Source organism: Dermochelys coriacea, chromosome 10, assembly GCF_009764565.3.
Source record: "Dermochelys coriacea isolate rDerCor1 chromosome 10, rDerCor1.pri.v4, whole genome shotgun sequence".
NCBI lineage: Eukaryota > Metazoa > Chordata > Testudines > Dermochelyidae > Dermochelys > Dermochelys coriacea.
Window position 1 is genome coordinate 1767566 of NC_050077.1, and position 19119 is coordinate 1786684.

The 19119-nt window shown below is 52.4% G+C and overlaps 1 protein-coding gene across 2 annotated transcripts in view; it reads right to left on the bottom strand.

Annotated features, from left to right (window-relative positions):
• USP31 (ubiquitin specific peptidase 31) overlaps positions 1-4071 on the bottom strand; it is a 63682-nt gene extending 59611 nt beyond the window's left edge. For both annotated transcript variants that reach the window (XM_043493436.1, XM_038419187.2), the window contains exon 1: positions 3411-4071. In XM_043493436.1, the coding sequence (XP_043349371.1) occupies positions 3411-3935 (525 nt within the window). In that variant the 5' untranslated portion in view covers positions 3936-4071. The remainder of the gene's footprint in view (positions 1-3410) is intronic.
• Between the last annotated feature and the right edge of the window lie 15048 nt (positions 4072-19119).

Genomic DNA, 19119 nt, shown 5'->3' on the forward strand with positions numbered 1-19119 from the left:
AAGTGAAATTGGATATTTTCACATGGTCAGAAACTTGGTTTGAGTGTAAGAATCTACCCTTTAAAATGACTGACTCTGTAAGAATGGCATCTTACTATTCAACAGATCTACTTTCTGCATGTAATCAGAGTCAGACTTGCTCACTTGAGTGACAAAAACAAGTTTTAATTTTAACACATTAGCACATCAGAATCCACACAGCAATGGAACAGCAAGGTGGATGCTTTCTGGTCTCTCACAAAACCAAGAGAATTGTTTATCAAGTTTCAATAGAACACTGAAAATAAAAATACTGGAGTTACTAAGGATAAAATCTGATCTGCAGAATATTTATTATTGGTGATGATACATGAGCCAGAAAGCACCTCATTTGATTTATAGTTTGAGTCTGCGGCACTATCATGTAAAATACAAGTCTGCTTTTCTGAAGACACTTAGAAGCTAAGTTAGGTCTCTGGAGCTGCTGAAATACAAGTGTTGAATCCCACAAGGTCCCTTATGGAGAAGCATGTTTCAAATTAGAACCATGCTTTGCATTCCTCCTGAAAGACAGCATCAATACAGTACTCTCCTGCACCATGCTGGGAAGTCATGCCCACTGAATCATGAACACCAGGTCCTACAGCACCTGCAGCTAGACTACAAAAATTGTAAGTCATATTATAGCAACAATGCAGTGGTTCTCAACCTGTGGCCCAATCAGCACACAGCTGCAGCCCATGTGACATCCTCAGGGCCATACAAGTAGTATATATATTGTGTGGATGTCATCCACATAACAGAGAGAACCCACAATTGTAAATAGGTTGAGAACCACTGCATTAGTGGTAAGCTGCTAGGGCAGTCATGCAAACCTGCTCTGTCCTGTCATAGTGCCATGACTAGACCAGTGCTTGCAATATTGGCGGCAGCAGTTGTAATACAGGTAATAATTTTTCTTGTGTAGACCAAATCTAGGGTGAGAGATCTCCTAGGAACACCAAGAAGTAACCTAACCCAACAATGCTTATGACTAGACCACAAGTTAAAACAAACAATCCCAGTTTTCACATCCGGAAACAGAAATGTCAAAGAAAAAGTGTGGCCTGAGGCAAAAGTAAGCAGTTGTTACAGGAGACTACTTGAGAAAAAGAGTACTTTACACAAAACAAACTGTTCATTGCTCAGCTTTGCGAACCAGACGACCGAAGTATACCTTCTGCTCACAGCCAGAAGTTGGTTCCACCAGGCAGCTTTCAATTAGCAACATATGAGCCACATGTCTAGAAATAATATTTCAGACATGTCAAGTACCCCAAAATTCTGTTCTATGGGACTTTGGAATAAACTTTAAGACAGGAAAAGACCACCAAAACAGAGTCTGGTACACACTTAACTTGCTATGTGCCTGGTTTGGTATTGATATTAATAAGCTATAAAACTTATAAAACTTAAGGGTTCTCAGGCAAACTAGTCCCAAGGGCAAGGTTAGCCACTTGCACATGAGACTGGATCTGAGTAAAGAGAGAGGAGGGCTAACTTAAAAGTAAACTAGTTTAAGAAGAAAAGGAGTACTTGTGGCACCTTAGAGACTAACAAATTTATTAGAGCATAAGCTTTCGTGAGCTACAGCTCACTTCATCGGATGCATTTTCGTGAGCTGTAGCTCACGAAAGCTTATGCTCTAATAAATTTGTTAGTCTCTAAGGTGCCACAAGTCCTCCTTTTCTTTTTGCGAATACAGACTAACACGGCTGCTACTCTGAAACCTGTAGTTTAAGAAGGTAAGTAGTATTGCTAGCATAGCCAGGTTAACAAGCAACTGCTGCTCTACAGACAAGAAACAAGCTGTTTGCAAACACTGCCAAGTTTACCTTCACACTCAATTTCAACATTTAGTTTTTTGCTTTGCATTACAGAAGTTTCAAACTTCAAAAACTCCAATCTGCTGCTTGCCTGTTTACAGACAGCTAGCATTTTTGCTTACTCAGAAATGTGAGAAACAACATTCTACATAGGTATTGGTTATCCCAGAGAGTCACTAGTGACTGCCAATGTATAACATGCCTTATGAATCTGCTTATACTTCAGCTAGTGGTACGCATCTGGTCCCAGCTTCTTAATAGAACCAAAATAAACATTTGTAGCCAAGAATAAAAAGATAAATATCCACTAAAAACAGTTCCTTTCTCCTGAAAACACTTAACTGAAACAATAAAGGAATCTTCCTAGCGCACTGGTACTCAAACTTTTTTTCTGGTGACCCAATTGTAGAAAATCGTTGATGCCTGCAACTAAGGGCTGGGGCAGAGGGTTGGAGTGCAGTGGGTGGGGCTGGGAATGGAATAGCTTGGGGACATGAAGGGATGCAGGAGTGGGGACAGGGTTCTGGGGTGGGGACAGGGATGAGGGGTTTGGGGTGCAGAAAGCAGCTCCAGGTTTGGGGGGGCCTCAGGGCTAGGGATTGGCAGGCAAGGTTGGTCCCAGTCAGCAGCACAGCAGGGATGCTACGGTAGGCTTCCGGCCTGTCCTGGCACCACAGACTGCACTGTGCCCCAGAAGAGGCCAGCAGCAGGTCCGGCTCCTAGGCAGAGGCGTGCAAGCGGTCCCCGCGGTTCTCGCCTGCAGAGACCACACCCCCCAGCTCCCATTGGATGGTTCACAGCCAATGGGAGTGCAGCGCCAGTGCGCGGAACCCCATGGCCTGCCCCACCTAGGAGCCAGACCTGCTGCTGGCTGCTTCCGGGGGTGTCAGAAGAAGCAGGAACTAGCCTGCCTTAGCCAGCCAGCACCCGCGACGGGGCTTTTAACCTCCCCGTGGGCGCTGCTGGGTTGGGACCCACAGTTTGAAAGCCACTGCCCTAGCGCATACCAAAGCCCTCCCACTTGTAAATAAAATAGCTAAACATTAGGTCAGCGTAGGTGCTACTAAGGTAGGCCCTTGTATAACCTGCCTTTCCTCTCGTTCTTTCAGTTACGAGTTCTCCTTAGTCGTTCTAAACGGTGAAGGGTTGCACGTAGCCGGGGCAAGCTAACGGTCATGGAAAGTGATCATGGACTCTCAGGGTTGGGAGGCACCTCAGGAGGTCACCTAGTGCAACCCCCTGCTCAAAGCAGGACCAACCCCAATTTTTGCCCCAGAGCCCCAAGTGGCCCCCTCGAGGATTGAGCGCGGAAGGAGGAACGGCAGGTGCCCGGGCAGGGGACCGCAGCACAACCGCTCAGTCAAAAGCGGAGCCCGCTCAACGCAGGGGCTGCTGAAGGCGAAAGGCAGGGCGGGCAGGCGGCACCGAGCCGAGGCACCGGCACCCCAGCCCCCGCCTTCGCGGCCCAGGGGCGGGCGCGGCGCGCTTATTTACCGGATCCCCCCCCCACCCCCGCGCCCGAAGGCGAGCCCAGGCCGCCGCGCCCCCGAGGCCGCCCCGCCTCACCTTGAACTCGCGGCTGTGCTGCGGGGTGTACTCCAGCGTCCAGAGCGCCCGCACCAGCTGCGCCAGCTGCTCGGTGACCTCGCCCTTGGGCGGCGGCGGCGGCGGCGGCGGGGCGCTGTCGGGGGGGGGCGGCGGCGCGGCGCCCGCCTGGCCCCGGTAGCGCTCCAGCGCCAGGTACTCGGCGAAGAGCTCGGTGTTGCTGAGGCACTGCAGGACGGCGTTCATGAAGCACGTGTTCCCGTGGTTCTTCAGCCCGGCCACCCCGGGCACCGGCTCCGGCGCCTCGGGCGGGGGCGGCGGCGGCGGCGGGGGCGGCGGCTCGGGGCTCGGCGGCGGGGGCAGGCGCGGGGGCCGCGAGCCGCGGGCCGCCTCGGGCTCGCTGCTGTAGTGCGACAGGGTGGAGAGGGTCTTGAGCACCCGGCTCATGAAGCCGCTGAGCGAGCGGGCCGAGCCCGCGCCGGCCCGGCCCCGGAACAGCCGCTTGCTGAAGGAGCGTTTCTCCTGGGGGCCGCCCACCCTGGACATGGCGCCCGAGCCCACGGCACATCCCCAGCGGGCGCCGCGATCGGCCGCGGCCTCCCGTCGCCTCTGCAGCCCGGCTCCGGCTCCGGCTCCGGCTCCGGCCCCGCTGGGCGGCGAGCAGGGCGGCGGGGGGGCTCACCGGGACGCCATGGAGCGGCGGGGGCGGGGCCGCCGCGGGTCACGTGCCCGCCGTGAGGCCGCCGGCGCCATGTTGAGCGCGGGCAGGCCGGGCGCCATCTTTAGTAGCAAGAGCGGGAGGACTCGGGGCCCCTGGGAGACCAACACATTTACCCGAGCAGGAGCTGGCCTGAGCTAGAGCCCACGGCATCGCATGCAGGCGGTGCAACAAACACAGGGGAGATGGACACACACACACAGAGAACATGAACCAATGGCTTTATCCTACACACTGTAAGGAGAAGAGAAATGCATCCGACCAAGTGAGCTGGAGCTCCGCAAAGCTGATGCTCTAATAAATGTGTTAGTCTCTAAGGTGCCACAAGTCCTCCTTTTCTTTTTGCGAATACAGACTAACACGGCTGCTACTCTGAAACCTGTAAGGAGAGCGATCACTCAAGCTGAGCCACCACCAGCAGCGGGGGGGGGGGGGAACCTTTCCTGGGGACAAGCAAGATGGGCTAATTCCAGCACCCTGACAGCAGGATTGTCTGGCTATGTAGACTCCCTCCTCAGGCCCTTCGTTACCAGCACTCCCAGCTATCTTCGAGACACCACCGATTTCCTGAGGAAACTACAGTCCATTGGTGATCTTCCTAAAAACACCATCCTGGCCACTATGGATGTAGAAGCCTCTACACCAACACTCCACACAAAGATGGGCTACAAGGCGTCAGGAACAGTATCCCCGATACTGTCACGGCTAACCTGGTGGCAGAACTTTGTGACTTTGTCCTGACCCATAACTATTTCACATTTGGTGACAATGTATATCTTCAAATCAGCGGCACTGCGATGGGTACCCGCATGGCCCCACAGGATGCCAACATTTTTATGGCTGACTTCAAACAACGCTTCCTCAGCTCTCGTCTCCTAATGCCCCTACTCTACTTGCACTACATTGATGACATCTTCATCATCTGGACCCATGGAAAAGAAGCTCTTGAGGAATTCCACCATGATTTCAACAATTTCCATCCCACCATCAACCTCAGCCTGGACCAGTCCACACAAGAGATCCACTTCCTGGACACTACGGTGCTAATAAGCGATGGTCACATAAACACCACCCTATATCGGAAACCTACTGACCGCTATTCCTACCTACATGCCTCTAGCTTTCATCCAGATCATACCACTCGATCCATTGTCTACAGCCAAGCTCTACGATATAACCGCATTTGCTCCAACCCCTCAGACAGAGACAAACACCTACAAGATCTCTATCATGCATTCCTACAACTACAATACCCACCTGCTGAAGTGAAGAAACAGATTGACAGAGCCAGAAGAGTACCCAGAAGTCACCTACTACAGGACAGGCCCAACAAAGAAAATAACAGAACGCCACTAGCCATCACCTTCAGCCCCCAACTAAAACGTCTCCAACGCACCATCAAGGATCTACAACCTATCCTGAAGGACGAGCCATCACTCTCTCAGATCTTGGGAGACAGGCCAGTCCTTGCTTACAGACAGCCCCCCAATCTGAAGCAAATACCCTCCAGCAACCACACACCAGAACCACCAACCCAGGAACTTATCCTTGCAACAAAGCCCATTGCCAACTCTGTCCACATATTCAGGGGACACCATCATAGGACCTAATCACATCAGCCACACTATCAGAGGCTCGTTCACCTGCGCATCTACCAATGTGACATAGGCCATCATGTGCCAGCAATGCCCCTCTGCCATGTACATTGGTCAAACTGGACAGTCTCTACGTAAAAGAATAAATGGACACAAATCAGATGTCAAGAATTATAACATTAAAAAACCAGTTGGAGAACACTTCAATCTCTCTGGTCACTCGATTACAGACCTGAGGGTGGCAATCCTTCAACAAAAAAGCTTCAAACACAGACTCCAACGAGAGACCGCTGAATTGGAATTAATTTGCAAACTGGATACAATTAACTTAGGCTTGAATAGAGACTGGGAATGGATGAGTCATTACACAAAGTAAAACTATTTCCCCATGTTATTTCTCCCTCCCACCCCACCCCCCCACTGTTCCTCTGATATTCTTGTTAACTGCTGGAATTAGCCTACCTTGCTTGTCACCATGAAAGGTTTTCCTCCTTCCCCCCCCTGCTGTGGGTGATGGCTTATCTTAAGTGATCACTCTCCTTACAGTGTGTATGATAAACCCATTGTTTCATGTTCTCTGTGTGTGTGTATATAAATCTCTCCTCTGCTTTTTCCACCAAATGCATCCGATGAAGTGAGCTGTAGCTCACGAAAGCTTATGCTCTAATAAATTTGTTAGTCAGGTGTTAGTAAGGTGCCACAAGTCCTCCTTTTCTTTTTGCGAATACAGACTAACACGGCTGCTACTCTGAAACCTGTCATCTTTAGTAGAGCGGCCCGTTCAGAGCCCGCTACAGGGGCGCCGGCGGGATTCAGCCCTCGACGCCCCAGCTCCCCCAAGGGGCGGCCAAGGGCCAGAGAGGGACGCCAGGGTCCCCTTCCACTTCACTGCATAGCCCCAGCCCTCCGTGGCGGGACCCGTACACCGGCCCCGAGTGCAGCACCAGCACCAGCCCTGGCGGGAAACGTTTCCGGGGCCCCCACGGGCGCTGTCCGCAGCACCCTGCCTAGCGCCCCACGCGGCGCCTGCCCACCCGGACACCCCGCCCTGGGACCCGGGAGACCAGGGCTGGGCTAGGGCGGGGGGGTGGCACCAGCGGCCATTTTCTGTCACCAACGGCCCCGTGTGTCACCAACTGCCCCGCCTGCCACTAACTGCCCTGCCTCTCCCTGTTCTGTCACCAACTGCCCTGCCTAACACCAACTGCCCTGCCTGTCCCTGTTCTGTCACCAACTGCCCCGCCTGCCATCAACTGCCCTGCCTGTCCCTGTTGTGTCACCAACTGCCCCACCTGCCACCAACTGCCCTGCCTGTCCCTGTTCTGTTACCAACTGGCCCACCTGCCACCAACTACCCTGCCTGTCCCTGTTCTGTCACCAACTGCCCCGCCTGCCACCAACTGCCCTGCCTGTCCCTGTTCTGTCACCAACTGCCCCGCCTGCCATCAACTGCCCTGCCTGTCCCTGTTGTGTCACCAACTGCCCCACCTGCCACCAACTGCCCTGCCTGTCCCTGTTCTGTCACCAACTGCCCCGCCTGCCATCAACTGCCCTGCCTGTCCCTGTTCTGTAACCAACTGCCCCGCCTGCCACCAACTGCCCTGCCTGTCCCTGTTCTGTCACCAACTGCCCCACCTGCCACCAACTGCCCTGCCTGTCCCTGTTCTGTCACCAACTGCCCCGCCTGCCACCAACTGCCCTGCCTGTCCCTGTTCTGCCACCAACTGCCCCGCGTGTCCCCAACTGCCCCGCCTGTCCCTGTTCTCTCACCAACTTCACCGCATGTCACCAACTGCCCTGCCCTGTCCCTGTTCTATCACCAACTGCCCCACGTGCCATCAACTGCCCCGCCTGTCCGTGTTCTGCCACCAACTGCCCCGCATGTCACCAACTGCCCCGCCTGCCACCAACTGCCCTGCCTGTCCCTGTTCTGCCACCAACTGCCCCACCTGCCACCAACTGCCCTGCCTGTCCCTCTTCTGCCACCAACTGCCCCACGTGCCATCAACTACCCCGCCTGTCCCTGTTCTGCCACCAACTGCCCTGCCTGTCCCTGTTCTGTCACCAACTGCCCCGCGTGTCACCAATTGCCCCACCTGTCCCTGTTCTGCCACCAACTGCCCCACGTGCCACCAACTGCCCTGCCTGTCCCTGTTCTGCCACCAACTGCCCCGCGTGTCCCCAACTGCCCCGCCTGTCCCTGTTCTCTCACCAACTTCACCGCATGTCACCAACTGCCCTGCCCTGTCCCTGTTCTATCACCAACTGCCCCACGTGCCATCAACTGCCCCGCCTGTCCGTGTTCTGCCACCAACTGCCCCGCATGTCACCAACTGCCCCGCCTGCCACCAACTGCCCTGCCTGTCCCTGTTCTGCCACCAACTGCCCCACCTGCCACCAACTGCCCTGCCTGTCCCTCTTCTGCCACCAACTGCCCCACGTGCCATCAACTACCCCGCCTGTCCCTGTTCTGCCACCAACTGCTCTGCCTGTCCCTGTTCTGTCACCAACTGCCCCACGTGCCACCAACTGCCCCGCCTGTCCCTGTTCTGCCACCAGCTGCCCCGCCTGTCCCTGTTCTGTCACCAACTGCCCCGCGTGTCACCAACTACCCCGCCTGTCCCTGTTCTGCCACCAGCTGCCCCGCCTGTCCCTGTTCTGTCACCAACTGCCCCACGTGCCACCAACTGCCCAGCCTGTCCCTGTTCTGTCACCAACTGCCCCACGTGCCACCAACTGCCCCGCCTGTCCCTGTTCTGTCACCAACTGCCCCACGTGCCATCAACTGCCCCGCCTGTCCCTGTTCTGCCACCAACTGCCCCACGTGCCACCAACTGCCCCGCCTGCCACCAACTGCCCTGCCTGTCCCTGTTCTGCCACCAACTGCCCCACCTGCCACCAACTGCCCTGCCTGTCCCTGTTCTGCCACCAACTGCCCCGCATGTCACCAACTGCCCTGCCTGTCCCTGTTCTGCCACCAACTGCCCCGCATGTCACCAACTACCCCGCCTGTCCCTGTTCTGCCACCAACTGCCCCGCATGTCACCAACTGCCCCGCCTGCCACCAACTGCCCTGCCTGTCCCTGTTCTGCCACCAACTGCCCCATCTGCCACCAACTGCCCTGCCTGTCCCTGTTCTGTCACCAACTGCCCCGCGTGTCACCAATTGCCCCACCTGTCCCTGTTCTGCCACCAACTGCCCCACGTGCCACCAACTGCCCTGCCTGTCCCTGTTCGGTGACCAACTGCCCCATGTGTCACCAACTGCCCCGCCTGCCACCAACTGCCCTGCCTGTCCCTGTTCTGTCACCAACTGCCCCGCGTGTCACCAATTGCCCAGCCTGTCCCTGTTCTGCCACCAACTACCCCGCATGTCACCAACTGCCCTGCCTGTCCCTGTTCTGTCACCAACTGCCCCGCCTGCCACCAGCTGCCCTGCCTGTCCCTGTTCTGTCACCAACTGCCCCACCTGCCACCAACTGCCCTGCCTGTCCCTGTTCTGCCACCAACTGCCCCACATGCCATCAACTACCCCGCCTGTCCCTGTTCTGCCACCAACTGCCCCACGTGCCACCAACTGCCCAGCCTGTCCCTGTTCTGTCACCAACTGCCCCACGTGCCACCAACTGCCCTGCCTGTCCCTGTTCTGTCACCAACTGCCCCGCATGTCACCAACTGCCCTGCCTGTCCCTGTTCTGCCACCAACTGCCCCGCATTTCACCAACTGCCCCACCTGTCCCTGTTCTGTCACCAACTGCCCCATCTGCCACCAACTGCCCTGCCTGTCCCTGTTCTGTCACCAACTGCCCCGCATGTCACCAACTGCCCTGCCTGTCCCTGTTCTGCCACCAACTGCCCCGCATTTCACCAACTGCCCCACCTGTCCCTGTTCTGCCACCAACTGCCCCACGTGCCACCAACTGCCCTGCCTGTCCCTGTTCTGTCACCAACTGCCCCGCGTGTCACCAATTGCCCTGCCTGTCCCTGTTCTGCCACCAACTGCCCCACGTGCCACCAACTGCCCTGCCTGTCCCTGTTCGGTGACCAACTGCCCCATGTGTCACCAACTGCCCCGCCTGCCACCAACTGCCCTGCCTGTCCCTGTTCTGTCACCAACTGCCCCGCGTGTCACCAGCTGCCCCGCCTGTCCCTGTTCTGCCACCAACTGCCCCGCATGTCACCAACTGCCCTGCCTGTCCCTGTTCTGCCACCAACTGCCCCGCATGTCACCAGCTGCCCTGCCTGTCCCTCTTCTGCCACCAACTGCCCCACGTGCCATCAACTACCCCGCCTGTCCCTGTTCTGTCACCAACTGCCCCGCCTGCCACCAACTGCCCTGCCTGTCCCTGTTCTGCCACCAACTGCCCCGCATGTCACCAACTGCCCTGCCTGTCCCTGTTCTGCCACCAACTGCCCCGCATGTCACCAGCTGCCCTGCCTGTCCCTCTTCTGCCACCAACTGCCCCACGTGCCATCAACTACCCCGCCTGTCCCTGTTCTGTCACCAACTGCCCCGCCTGCCACCAACTGCCCTGCCTGTCCCTGTTCTGCCACCAACCGCCCCACATGACATCAACTGCCCTGCCTGTCCCTGTTCTCCTACCAACTGCCCCGCCTGCCACCAACTGCCCTGCCTGTCCCTGTTCTGTCACCAACTGCCCCATCTGCCACCAACTGCCCTGCCTGTCCCTGTTCTGTCACCAACTGCCCCGCGTGTCACCAATTGCCCCGCCTGTCCCTGTTCTGCCACCAACTGCCCCACGTGCCACCAACTGCCCTGCCTGTACCTGTTCTGTCACCAACTGCCCCGCATGTCACCAACTGCCCTGCCTGTCCCTGTTCTGTCACCAACTGCCCCACGTGCCACCAACTGCCCTGCCTGTCCCTGTTATGTCACCAACTTCCCCACGTGCCATCAACTGCCCTGCCTGTCCCTGTTCTGCCACCGACTGCCCCGCGTGTCAGCTACTGCCCCGCCTGTCCCTGTTCTGCCACCAACTACCCCGCATATCACCAACTGCCCTGCCTGTCCCTGTTTTGTCACCAACTGCCCCACGTGCCATCAACTGCCCCGCCTGTCCCTGTTCTGCCACCAACTGCCCCGCATGTCACCAACTGCCCCGCCTGCCACCAACTGCCCTTCCTGTCCCTGTTCTGCCACCAACTGCCCCGCATGTCACCAACTGCCCTGCCTGTCCCTGTTCTGCCACCAACTGCCCCGCATGTCACCAACTGCCCCGCCTGCCACCAACTGCCCTGCCTGTCCCTGTTCTGCCACCAACTGCCCCGCATGTCACCAACTGCCCCGCCTGTCCCTGTTCTGCCACCAACTGCCCCATCTGCCACCAACTGCCCTGCCTGTCCCTGTTCTGTCACCAACTGCCCCGCGTGTCACCAATTGCCCCACCTGTCCCTGTTCTGCCACCAACTGCCCCACGTGCCACCAACTTCCCTGCCTGTCCCTGTTCTGTCACCAACTGCCCCGCGTGTCACCAATTGCCCTGCCTGTCCCTGTTCTGCCACCAACTGCCCCACGTGCCACCAACTGCCCTGCCTGTCCCTGTTCGGTGACCAACTGCCCCATGTGTCACCAACTGCCCCGCCTGCCACCAACTGCCCTGCCTGTCCCTGTTCTGTCACCAACTGCCCCGCGTGTCACCAGCTGCCCCGCCTGTCCCTGTTCTGCCACCAACTGCCCCACGTGCCACCAACTGCCCTGCCTGTCCCTGTTCTGTCACCAACTGCCCCGCGTGTCACCAATTGCCCCGCCTGTCCCTGTTCTGCCACCAACTGCCCCGCATGTCACTAACTGCCCTGCCTGTCCCTGTTCTGTCACCAACTGCCCCACCTGCCACCAACTGTCCCGCCTGTCCCTGTTCTGCCACCAACTGCCCCGCATGTCACCAACTGCCCTGCCTGTCCCTGTTCTGCCACCAACTGCCCCGCATTTCACCAACTGCCCCACCTGTCCCTGTTCTGTCACCAACTGCCCCGCCTGCCACCAACTGCCCAGCCTGTCCCTGTTCTGTCACCAACTGCCCCGCGTGTCACCAATTGCCCCGCCTGTCCCTGTTCTGCCACCAACTGCCCCACATGCCACCAACTGCCCCGCCTGTCCCTGTTCTGCCACCAACTGCCCCACGTGCCACCAACTGCCCCGCCTGTCCCTGTTCTGCCACCAACTGCCACCAACTGCCCCGCCTGTCCCTGTTCTGCCACCAACTGCCCCAAGTGCCATCAACTGCCCTGCCTGTCCCTGTTCGGTGACCAACTGCCCCACGTGCCACCAACTGCCCCGCCTGTCCCTGTTCTGTCACTAACTGCCCCACGTGCCACCAACTGCCCCGCCTGTCCCTGTTCTGCCACCAACTGCCCCACGTGCCACCAACTGCCCTGCCTGTCCCTGTTCTGCCACCAACTGCCACCAACTGCCCCGCCTGTCCCTGTTCTGCCACCAACTGCCCCACGTGCCATCAACTGCCCTGTCTGTCCCTGTTCGGTGACCAACTGCCCCACGTGCCACCAACTGCCCTGCCTGTCCCTGTTCTGCCACCAACTGCCCCACGTGCCACCAACTGCCCTGCCTGTCCCTGTTCTGCCACCAACTGCCCCACGTGCCACCAACTGCCCTGCCTATCCCTGTTCTGTCCCCAACTGCCTTGCTGGTCACAAGCAACCATATTCTGCCACCAACTTCCCTACTTGTCCCTCTTCTGTCACCAGTGGCCATGTTCTGTCATTAGCTTCCTTGCCTGTCACCAGCAGCTGTGTTCTGCCACAGCCTGTCATCAACTGTCCCACCTGTCACAGTGGCCATGTTGTACCACCAATGGGCACATTCTGTCACAGCCTGTTATCAGGAGCCCTGCTTGTCACTAGTAGGATTACCAGCCAGCCAGTGTTTGACTGGCCTGGCTATTTTGCGGGGTGGGTGTGGGGGGGGGTTAATGGATTTGCCAGTTGCCAGAAAAATAATTTAATCTGCCGGGTTTGGTTTGATTTTTTTGCTGGGTCTAAAGATTTGCATTATCACAATATACTGGGATATCTAACATTAAAAGTTTCTTTTTAGTGTATGCACAACATGTCTCAAGTGGCACGTGACCAGGATTCGTCACCAAATTTAGTCCACTGGTTGGATCACTGGCAGGGAGTGCGATGTGAACCGGGTTTCATGCCCTCAGAAGTTTCTGTGTCCAGATAAAGATGCTGCAGTATTCACACTTCCATAGTTAAGCAACAGATCAAAACTCTTGAAAATATAGCAGCTGTCTGCCCACCAACATGCAAGTGCACCGTGCGTGTGTGTGAGAGAGGATTTGAGTCACGAGGGAGGAGACGTGTGAGGCATATTAAATAATGGAATATCAGGGCAATGGTGCAAGTGATCCTACTACACCCCCCAAAAAAAATCTCGCACATTCAGTGACAACTGGCTAAAAGAAACAGATCACAAAGACCGGCTGGCAAAATGTGCTGATAAAACAAATGTCCGTTTATTATCAATGGTGTTATCAATCTTATCTCTATGTGTTATCTCTCTAGATACTATAAGTGGCTGTTGAAGGGGGGGAATTGTGCCGTTACCTTGTCGTTTGGGTTATGGCAAGGGTGCCTTGGGGGGAGGGGGTTGCTGGGTTTTTTGCATTTCAAAGATGGTAACCCCAGTCACCAATGGCCGTGTTCTGCCACTAACTGCCCCACCTGTCACTAGTGGCCATGTTCTGCCACCAGCTGCCCTGCCTGTCACCAATGGCCATGTTCTGCCACAGCCTGTTACAACTTCCCCATCTCTCACCAGTGGCCATGTTCTCATGGAGGACAGGAGAGATACTCAAGGACTGGAAAAGGGCAAATATAGTACCTATTTATAAAAAGGGGAATAAGGAAAGCCAGGGAATTATAGACCTGTTAGCTTAATGTCAGTACCTGGAAAGCTAATGGAACAAATAATCAATTTGTAAGCACCCAGAACAAAATAAGATGATAAGTAACAGTCAACATTGATTTGTCAAGAACAAATCATGTCTAACCTACCTGATATCCCCCTTTGACTGGGTAAAAAGCCTTGAGGATAGAGGGGAGCAGTATATATGATATACCTCGACTTGAATAAGGCTTTTGACACTGTCTCACATGGTCTCATAAACAAACTAGAGAAATATAGCCTAGACAAACCTACTATAAGGTGGGTGCAATACTGGTTGGGAAACTGCATCCGATGAAGTGAGCTGTAGCTCACGAAAGCTTATGCTCTAATAAATTTGTTAGTCTCTAATGTGCCACGGGTACTCCTTTTCTTTGTACTCAGAGAGTAATTATCAATGGTTCACAATCAAGCTGGAAGGGCATATCGGGTGCAGTCCTGCATGAATCTGTCCTGGGTCTGGTTCTATTTAATATCTTCATAAATGATTTGGATATAGAGAGTACACTTATAAAGTCTATGGATGATACCAAAATAAGAAGGGTTGCAAGCACTTTGGAGGACAGGATTAGAATTCAAAATGATCTTGATAAACTGGAGAAATTGTCTGAAAATTAATAGGATGAAGTTCAATATGGACAAATGCAAAGTATTACACTTAGGAAGAAATAATCAACTGCACAAACACAAAATGGGAAATGAGTGCCTAGGAAGGAGTACTGCCAAGAAAAGAATCTGGGGGTTATAGTGGATCACAAATTAAATGTGAGTTAACAGCATAATACCATTGCAAAAAAAAGCAAAATCATTCTGGGATGTATTAGCAGGAATGTCATAGGAAAAACATGAGAAGTAATTCTTCTACTCTACTCAGCATTGATAAGGCCTCAACTGGAGTAGTGTGTCCAGTTCTAGGCACCACACTTTGGGGAAAATGTAGATAAATTGGAGAAAGTTCAGGGAAGAACAACAAAAAATGATTAAACATCTAGAAAACATGACCTTGAGGAAAGATTGAAAAAAATGGATTTGTTTAGTCTGGGGAAGAGAAGACTGAGGTGGGACATGATAACAGTCTTCAAGTACAAAAAAGGTTGTTACAAAAAGGAGGGTGATAAACTGTTCTCATGAGGACAAGACAAGAAGTAATGAGCTTAGATTGCAGCAAGGAAGGTTTAGATTAGACATTAGGAAAAACTTCCTTACTCTAAAGGGTAGTTAAGCACTAGAACAAATTACCTAGGGAGGTTGTGGAATTTCCATCATTGGAGGTTTTTAAGAACTGATTAGACTGACACCTGTCAGAGATGGTCTAGATAACACCTTAGTCCTGCCTCAGTGGGCAGGGGACTCGATTAGATGACCTACTGAGGTCCCTTGCAGTTCTACATTTCATAGAATTGTAGGACTGGAAGGGAGCTCCTGAGGTCTTCTACTCCAGTCGCTGCACTCATGGCAGAACTAAGTATTATCTAGACAAGGGTCTCAAACAGCGGTGAGTGAAGTTATTTCCTGTGGCCCGCCATAGGCGCTGACTCCACCAGCAGCCAAGCTCCCCTCCACCCCTTCTTCCCCCCCTGAGCACGCCGCATCCCCACTCCTCCACCTAGCTCCCAGCGCATCCCATCTCTAAAAGCTGTTTGGCGGCACTTAGGACTTTCCAGGAGGGAGGGGGAGGAGCAGGGACGCAGCATGCTCAGGGGAGGAGGCAGAGAAGAGGTGGGGCCAGGGCAGGGATTTGGGGAAGGGGTTGGAATAGGGCAGGGAGGGGGTGGAGTTGGGGCAGGGACTTTGGGGAAGGGGTTGGAATGGGGGCGTGGCCTCATGGACTAGACCAGCAGTCTGAGGTATGAAGTTCAGCACGTATGATGCTTTGCTGTGAGTAGTTGGGAAGAATGTTTGTTAAAAGTGGCAACGTATTTTGTATGAATAGTTATTTTAAAAAGTTCCTGCCATTACAGTGATGTTGATAGACTGTTAGTGTAGATCATCATCAGTGTTACTGACCACATAAGGAATAATTACAGATGTTTATATTTGATTAAATCCCTCTTCGCATTACAGTTTTTAAAAAGTTAACACATTGACTTTTAATAGCACACTATATTAATCTTCATTTTTTTCATTTTTGACGATACTTTTGTATCGTTGTATGAAAAGGTTTCAGTGATGCGGCCCTCTGGCCAATGTACTAGTCCTCATGCAGCCCTCGTGGTGATTTGAGTTTGAGATCCTTGATCTAGACCATTCCTGGCAGGTGTTTGTCTAACCTGCTCTTACAAATCTCCAATAATGGAGATTCCAAAACCTCCCCTGGCAATTTATTCCACTGCTTAACCACCCTGACAGTTAGGAAGTTTTTTCCTAACATCCAACCTAAACCTCCCTTGCTGCTGTTTAAGCCCATTGCTTCTTGTCCTGTCCTCAGTGATTAAGGAGAACAATTTTTCTCCCTCCTCCTTGTAATAATAAAGGCAAAAAGTTCTGAGACATTCACAGTTGCTCCTGAGATCACACTTTTAAAAAACCTCAGAAAATCACAAGATGTGTGATAATATCACAAGAGCTGGAAAGTCTGCTGCCTGCCACTGTGTCTGCTGCCACCCACTGCCACCCTCCCCTGATGCCCATATCACTCACCACTACCATCACTGCCCCTCCCTGTCACAACATGCCACAATTGCTCCACCTGTCAGCAACTGCCACTGTCATTGCCATCTGGGCAGTCTCTGTTCTGTGAATGAAAACTGGACATAAGCCTCCAGGACTGCCAATCCAGCACATTTCACCAGCATAAAGTTCACTTAAAGAGTAAGGATTATGCCTGCAGTCCCACCCCATACTCACATGGTCGTGTCAGCTTTTGACATCCCCCGACAACGGGGCCCCGGCCTGGCTAGCTTCTAGGTGCTACCTCATTATAAATGGTTAAAATAATAATAATTTTGTTCTCATCCCAAAGCATCTTCACTGACATGTAAAACAGTACAGCATCACCATTCATTCCTGCCCATGGCTCAGTCCTCCATTAAGCCCAGCCTGATCATGTCCCTGCATACTGTGTCCCACCATCTAGTTGGTGGTTGGCCTCTAGATCTGGCTGACCTTGGTTGCATTGGCATTAATAATAATTAATAACTTCTCAAAGCAAAGGGAAACTTGCCTTTGGGGCACCCTGCTGCCATTCTCTACCCTGAGACCACCCTCACATAGCGCCCCGGGGCAGTGCTCCTTGCTGCCAGGCTCAGTCAGACACTTACCTTCAACCTCAGGCACTAATCATTAGTTCACCCCCATGTGCACATGCCATGCACTCTTATTTCTCCAGGCCCGCATTTCCTGTAGATTTCCTCTGTTTTCTTTGGCATCAATGACCCTTCAGTGTGTGCCAGTCCCATGGCTCCAATGTCTGGCTTTCCTCCATGTTCAAGGATTGGCAGCAGCACAAGGGCTGGGCTTCCTATATTTATTTGTAAAGAGGGAACTGGGTAAAGATCATTACAAATGGGAGGGAGGTCAACAGGTTCAAGGCTTGTGGAAACTCTTTTGCACTTTGGAGCTTCCCTTGATAAAAATTTTGGCAGGTAAGAAAATGTGAGTAAAATATAAGATTGTTCAACAATTTTTTCAGACAGCATTTTCTAGTATGATTTATAATGCTTAATAGTTAAATAGAACATTGCACCTTTAAAGTGCTATATAATAATCATATCATCCTCACAACACTTCTCTAATGCTATTTTCCTCATTTTACAGATGGAGAAACAGAGCTTACGACCAAACAGTCAAATTTGGGTGCCTAAAGATAGGCACTTAAATCCATATTTAGGTACCTAGAAAAGCATACCTCTGAAAATCAAGCCATTTTTCTAGGTACTTAAATATGGACATATGTGCCTAATTCTGAACTTTGCACCCAAGTTTAAAAAATTTGTCCTTTGTGACTTACTCAGAGTCACATTGCAAGTCAGTGGCAAAACTGGGAGTAGAACCCAGGAATTTCTGGTTCCCAAGGTGGTGGTTAGTCCATTACACAACACTATTTTTTAATATTATGGTTTGAATATAGAATTGATGCCTCTAAGGTTTTTTCAAAATTGTATTTTGTTCTCAGTTATATACTTGTATTTACAGTGATGGAAACCCATAAAACACATGTGAATAAAGAAGAACTAAAAAGAACATCAGAGATTCTAGGGGTAAACTATTGTATTTCCTTTTTTGAAATTGTGCTACATATAGGAGGATCTGGATGACCTTGTAAACTGGAGTAATAGTAATAGGATGAAATTTAATAGTGAGAAGTGTAAGGTTATGCATTTAGGGATTAATAACAAGAATTTTAGTTATAAGTTGGGGACGTATCAATTAGAAGTAACGGAAGAGGAGAAGGACCTTGGAATATTGGTTGATCATAGGATGACTATGAGCTGCCAATCTGATATGGCTGTGAAAAAAGCTAATGTGGTTTTGGGATGCATCAGGAGAGGCATTTCCAGTAGGGATAAGGAGGTTTTAGTACCATTATACAAGGCACTGGTGAGACCTCACCTAGAATACTGTGTGCAGTTCTGGTCTCCCATGTTTAAAAAGGATGAATTCAAACTGGAGCAGGTACAGAGAAGGGCTACTAGGATGATCCGAGGAATGGAAAACTTGTCTTATGAAAGGAGACTTAAGGAGCTTGGCTTGTTTAGCCTAACTAAAAGAAGGTTGAGGGGAGATATGATTGCTCTCTATAAATATATCAGAGGGATAAATACAGGAGAGGGAGAGGAATTATTTCAGCTCAGCACCAATGTGGACACAAGAACAAATGAGTATAAACTGGCCACCAGGAAGTTTAGACTTGAAATCAGACGAAGGTTTTTAACCATCAGAGGAGTGAAGTTTTGGAATAGCCTTCCAAGGGAAGCAGTGGGGGCAAAAGATCTATCTGGCTTTAAGATTCTACTCGATAAGTTTATGGAGGAGATGGTATGATGGGATAATGTGATTTTGGTAAGTAATTGATCTTTAAATATTCGGGGTAAATAGGACTAATCCCCTGAGATGGGATATTAGATGGATGGGATCTGAGTTACCCAGGAAAGAATTTTCTGTAGTATCTGGCTGGTGAATCTTGCCCATATGCTCAGGGTTTAGCTGATTGCCATATTTGGGGTCGGGAAGGCATTTTCCTCCAGGGCAGATTGGAGAGGCCCTGGAGGTTTTTCGCCTTCCTCTGTAGCATGGGGCATGGTTGACTTGAGGGAGGCTTCTCTGCTCCTTGAAGTCTTTAAACCATGATTTGAGGACTTCAATAGCTCAGACATAGGTGAGGTTTTTCGTAGGAGTGGGTGGGTGAGATTCTGTGGCCTGCGCTGTGCAGGAGGTCGGACTAGATGATCAGAGTGGTCCCTTCTGACCTTAGTATCTATGATTCTATGATTCTATGAAATATTTCTCTTCTCTTTTTAGGGGAGAGTGGAAGGGAGGTCCAAAGGGGAA